Raw genomic sequence first — 5,987 nt, 5'->3', positions numbered from 1 at the left:
CCACCTTTCCCGGCGCTCCCGCAGGGCCAGGCTCGATGTCAGCCCCGGAGGAGGAGGAAGCCGGGACCGGCGGGCGGTGGCCACCGCTCGCCACCCAAGATGTTATTCTTTGGTAACAATCCCCATTATCTGTCCCCACTTGGGGCTAATCAGACAGAATCACTAATGCGGAGGGCAGCTTCCTGCCGCCTCTGGGATGTAACGGGGCGCCCGAGGGGCGGGGGACGGGGCGGGGCGGGGGTGGCACCTTCCGGGCTCGCCGGGGCTTTGGTGCAGCACTCATTCAGGTACTTGACACCCGGGAGACCCGGACCTCTGCTTTCAAAGCGTCCCGGGTGGGAAGAGCTGTTTATATAAACTGGGATTCCACAGTAAACGCGCTAATATCTCGGCCGCCAGTGCATGGCGTGCGCCTCTCAGGCCCACCCATAGGAGCGGCGTCCCGGGCCGCCCCTCGGTTCCAGATCTACCCTGCCCCCGCCTCCTTCCCCTGCTCGGCCATGGCTACCTCTGGACGCCTCAGCTTCACCGTGCGCAGGCTCCTGGATTTACCGGAGCAGGATGCGCAGCACCTGCGGAAGAGGGAGCCGGAGCTAAGCGCCCCTGAGCCCGGCCCCTGCGCCACCTGGCTGGAATCCGAGCGCGGCCACTACCCTTGTGAGTGAGCAGAGGACAGCAGCGGGGGTGGAGGCGGGGGAAGTGAGCGGGCTCAGAATCAAGTCCCCGGCTCGTGCGGGGATGGGAAGCGGAAACCCCAGCCCAAGGTCTGGATTTCCTGTGTTGGACCCACAGACTCTGTCCTCCTGAAATCCCTATGTCAGTTGGCACATCTTGAGAGCAGATCCCTGGGCCTGGCGCTAACGCCCGAGATTTGGGTTTCCGTTTCAAGGGGTCAGAATATTTAAATATTTAAGAAGCCGCCCTTAAATGCCTGAAAAAGTGGCCACGTTCTTCTGGCCTCGGTTTGGGATGAGCAGTATTGGCGAGCCTGGATTCAGGGCTTTGCAAACGTCGGCAAACCGTAGTGCAGTCGACCTCAAAGTGGCCCGTTTTGGTGAGACAGCTTGCAGTGAATTCGTCTGCCAGCGCAGCGACCAGGACTGAATGGTTTTAATAGACCCCCCGGGGTGGGTTTCTTTGGAGGCGCAGTCCCAGGCTGTGGTCTAAAAGGTCGTCGAATTCAGAGAGGTGGTTGTCCAGACATGGGTCCAGGAAAGGAAACGGCCTCATCCCGAAAGCCGCGGGCGAGTGGGGGCGCCCTCCCGCCCGTGGGTCGGCGCCCGCGCTCCAGAGGCGGCCGGCGTCTCACAGGGCCGTGTCTCCTTTGCGTCCCTAGCTTCGGACGAGAGCAGCCCAGAGGCCAGCCCGAGGGACTCGTCGCAGCGGCCGTCCGCTCGGCCTGCGTCTCCGGGCTCCGACGCCGAGAAGAGGAAGAAGCGGCGGGTGCTGTTCTCCAAGGCGCAGACGCTGGAGTTGGAGCGGCGCTTCCGGCAGCAGCGCTACCTGTCGGCGCCCGAGCGCGAGCAGCTGGCGCGCCTGCTACGCCTCACGCCCACACAGGTCAAAATCTGGTTCCAGAACCACCGCTACAAGCTGAAGCGCGCGCGCGCGCCGGGAGTCGCCGAGGCGCCCGACCTGGCAGCGGCTGCCGAGGTGCGCGCCGCGCCCGGCCTGCTGCGCCGCGTGGTGGTGCCCGTGCTGGTGCGCGACGGGCAGCCGTGCGGCGGCAGCGCCGAGGGGGGCACGGCCGCCGCCCGGGACAAGAGCGCGGCTCCGCCGGCCGCCGCCTGCCCTGTGCCAGGCTACGCCGCCTTCGGGCCTGGCTCGGCTTTCGGCCTCTTCCCCGCCTACCAGCACTTAGCGCCCCCCGCCCTGGTCTCCTGGAACTGGTGAGGCAGCCGAGGGGCGCGGGCACCTGGGGCTACGCTGGACTTGGAGTGAGCTCTGCGGCCGGGCCGGGCTACAGCCGGAGACAAGGAGCGCGTCTCGCCGCCCCACCTCCTTCGGCGCGGGGGTCTTCTCCGGCGCCCCCACCGGCCGGCACTCCGGAAACTTTCGCCAAGACACCCAGTCTCCTCTTCCTTCGACCGCCAGACCCAGAGCTAGATTTTATTGCTTGAACCTTATTTGTACATTTTAAAATAGCTATTTGTATGGGAAGCAACTTATTTTAAAAGAAATAGAATATTTTTCCTCTTTGTGGTGCGAGAATAAAATATGTAGGTTTGGGTCCCCTTTTTGCGTGTCTGCCGGGAACGGAGGTGGGAACAGTGCTTTCCCGATCCGGAGTTCGGGGCGCCGGGCCACTCCTCACTCGCCAAGTTAAGGCCCACCCCGAGCTGGGTAGAAGGGCAGAGCACAGTCCCCACACGCCTTTAGGAAGAAACAAGGGGAAGGGAGAGAAGGGGGGGGGGGGGCAGAGGCACCTCTGAGGGTCCTATAAGTGTGGGGTGGTGGCTCTGCTCCCAACGTGAGACGGAGGCCCTGGAGCCGCCAACCGAGTCGGCCAGGACATGGCATAAAGAGAGGGCATAATGAGCTTCTCCGAAAGGGTTCGGGGAATGCCAGCGGGACCCGGGCTGAGCGCGCTGCTGGCGGTTCCTTTCGGGGACCCGAGGACCACGCGGGGAACCCCCAGTTACGGCTACGAACGCCTCACTGGGCAGCTGTGATTTTCCGCCTCTTCTTGGCGTGACACCTGGCCAGGGTGGGATGGGAGCGGGTTGGTGGGGGCGGGGATGACGCAGCTCAGGGCTGCCCGCTGGAGAAGGACAGCCCTGGAGAGCTCTGGGAGCCTGACCCCGGGGTGGACCCGTTGGTTCATCCAGTTTCAACCACGGCCCCAGTTGTACCGCCCGGGCGGGATCTAGGGTTCTACCCCGCTGGGTTTGTAACTGTTCTTCGTTGGGCATCCCTCCGTATCTGTAGTCGCAGGGCCTCCCATGCAGTGTAGGGTTCACTCTGTCGGAGAAGAAGTGAGGACCTTTCTTTCTGGCGCCCAGTGAAGGGAGATTCGAGTTTAAAGAGCAGTTTGGAGGCATCAGATCCACGGGCGGGAGCAAGGGCTCGATTAGGCCTGTGAGAAGTAGGCATTGGCCCTTTTTTGGGTTTTAGCTTTTTTGTCCCAGGAGGAAAAGGAAGGAGGAGGTTGCGGGAGGGTAGATAGCTGAGGTCCTGTTATCACCTGGGATTTTGGGGGTGGGGAGAGACAGGAGGGCAGAGGGGGAAGGAAGGGGGGTGTTTGGGTCTCAGCTGCTGGCCACCTTGCCTTCCATATGGATGCAGTTATCTTAGAAGAATCTCTATCCTTAAACCTCCTTTTGTCTTGGAAACTGAAAAGGGCATTGTCAGGCCTGAAAAGGACCTAGACAAAATCCGCACTGTTTCGATTCAGGACTCTGTTTAATCAGTCCCTGGTGACAATGTAGTGGGTGTTAGGGAGGACAATAGTATCTTTTAAACCTTGTGGCCTTCGGGAAGACAAAGGGCTTGAATTTCATGGGCTTACAACTTCAATTAGAACAGTGTCAGTGTGCATGGGAGATTATCAAATTTGTATCATAAAACCTCTTTCTAATAAATGATTGCTGGGGTGGGAGCTGGATATTGTAAGACATATATTGGAAACTGCCCTTGGGGCTTCCCAATCAGCCCTGGCAGAGTGGATGGGAAGGAAGAGGAGGGAAAGATTTCTGAAGAAGGCCCTGCTCAGAACTTGTCCCTGCAGTCAGCTGATTGGGAGCCTGGCTCTTCCATGCTCTTCTGAAAGGTTGTTTCTCCAATAATGGAAGTAAAGGCTCATAGCTCGTTTTCTGTTCTTGGTGGTGACAAAGACCTGAACATCTGTGAAAGTGCAAAATCACCACTTGTTTAGTTTCCTGCCTTTTCTTTCCTGGAGCTCCAGAAAAAGTAGGACGTGTGGTATGCAAAGCAGAGAGTCTATTAGCTATGAGGCCCATAGGACTAAAGGATCTGACTGTGGAAAGACTCTCTTCCCAGGAAGATCTTTGGGAGACCGTCTTCAACCAGATTCACCCGGAGGTCTCACCCATGTAAAGGACCCAGAGAGGTGATCACAGCCATAGGAGGCCAGCCCGTGTCTTGTGGAGGAGAAGAGCAGACATTTCTTCCGGCTCTAGCCTCAGGATCTCTCGTGTCTACAGTTACCCACTTCTTTTTGCTCCTTTTTCTTTAGGTCCCTTCCTTTGTAGAGGAAAAGCCATAGGGGAGAGTTACTAATGTACCCCCATCACCACCCACGCATTTTAGAAACTCAGACTGTCATTTTTCTTCTGTTCACACCTGAGATCAGCTGGAACTGATGAATGTCAATTTCCTTTCTGACCTAAAAGATCAATTCCCCTAGGCTCTGACAAGAGAAGCTAAACCCAAGGCCTGATCTCTCTCCCCAGATGAGAATGTTTCATACCTGTCACCCATCACCAATATTGCAAGGCAGAGTCACACTCAGCAAACTTTTATTGAAACTTGCTCTGTTCTAGGCATTGTTTCAGGCACTTTCACAGCTGACCTCACAGAAACCACTGCATATATAATACACCCATTTTGCAGATAAGAAACTGAGGCTCAATGTGTAGGAGTAAGCAGTCATAAACCTCACAGAATATTGCCATTGTCCTTAGCCCTTACTTAAGCGACAGTGTAAACTGCCCTTAAAGTGGACTTGAAATCTTTATGTGATGACAACATAGATGCTACCCAGCCACCATAAAATTGTCTTATGAATGATCTGAAAGGATGGAAGAGCATGCTGAAAGTACCATATGTGGCTTAAGGCCACTTAGAGAAATTGACCATAGCTTATCACAGTAGCTGCTAACGTTTATTGATGTTCCTGTGTATGAGGCAATATTCTAAGTTTTTAAGTCAGATTAACTCATGTAATCTTCATAACAATCCCGTAAGATGCTACTGCTGTTCCTACCTTACAGGTGGTAAGGAAACTGAAGGCCAGAGAGGTTATCAGTAACTTGTCCAGATCACACGACTAGTAAGTGACAGAGAAGGTCTGAACTCAAGCAGCCTAACATTAGATCTCACGCCTTTAACTACATGGTGGCAATTATTTCCATTCTTTGTTTCTGTTTTATTCCTCCCAGTCAACAGTCTTGGTTTACCTTATAGACACTTCTGTAAGAGACGTGTTTTTAGCATCTCTGTGTCTCTTGATCTCTCTCCCCGCCCCCCCCCCACCCCCATCTACCAAAGCTCGAGCTTTTGGACACAGCCTCTGTGTTTGCCCTGTGTCTGTGTGCATTCTTGCCCAGCTGTCAATGAAACACAGCTCTTGTCTGCAGGTCACAATATTTTCCTGTGACTATCATCCCACCATTCTTCTTCCAGAAAAACATCTGCTGCCAATGCCTTGACGCCGATTGTCCACTCAGCATTTGGTTACTGCTGACTCTGATAAGCTCCTCTAAGCTTCCCCAACCCCTAGGCCCAGATCCCTGGGGAACTTTATGACTTTGGCTTCCCTTGCCCTTTCCCCTGTCATCTTTTTCCTTCCTGGGTCTCCAGTGTTATCTTTATGATTAAATGTCATCCTTTTCACATTTCCTCTCCTGCCATTGTAAACATTTTCACTTCATCTCACCTAAGTCCCTTTTGGATGGAGATTGCAATTTTCACTTCAGTTTTCTCTCCCATCATTCAGAGGATCTCACATCTTAACATGTCTGTTATCTGACTAGTTTAGCACTTTAGAATCGTAGATAACACATGATGGCTTAGTAGGAAGTTATCTGAGCTCAGGTTAATGTATACCTCCCTTTCTAACAGTGATGTTTAGTTGTTTATTATTCTCTTGCATTCACACAATTAATTGTTGCCTCTTCAACCCACACACACTTCATTACCTTTAAAATGTTTAGAGTTAGGGATAAAATGCCCAGGCAGGATAACTATGGACACTGCATGATTAATTGTTTATTAACCATGTTTATCTGTTCTAGGTATTTCAGCTA

General features: G+C 54.2%; 1 protein-coding gene across 1 annotated transcript; it reads left to right on the top strand.

Moving 5' to 3' along the window:
• The first annotated feature begins 280 nt into the window (after positions 1-280).
• NKX2-8 (NK2 homeobox 8) lies at positions 281-1,893 on the top strand. The gene is made up of 2 exons (NM_001192163.1): positions 281-657; positions 1,337-1,893. The coding sequence occupies exons 1-2, from the start codon at positions 501-503 to the stop codon at positions 1,891-1,893; spliced, it is 714 nt and encodes a 237-aa protein (NP_001179092.1). The 5' UTR covers positions 281-500.
• Positions 1,894-5,987: the final 4,094 nt, after the last annotated feature.

This window comes from Bos taurus, chromosome 21 (assembly GCF_002263795.3).
Source record: "Bos taurus isolate L1 Dominette 01449 registration number 42190680 breed Hereford chromosome 21, ARS-UCD2.0, whole genome shotgun sequence".
NCBI classification, from domain to species: Eukaryota; Metazoa; Chordata; class Mammalia; order Artiodactyla; family Bovidae; genus Bos; species Bos taurus.
Note: the sequence above shows the minus strand (reverse complement) of the source record. Positions and strands in the feature narration are given on the sequence as shown.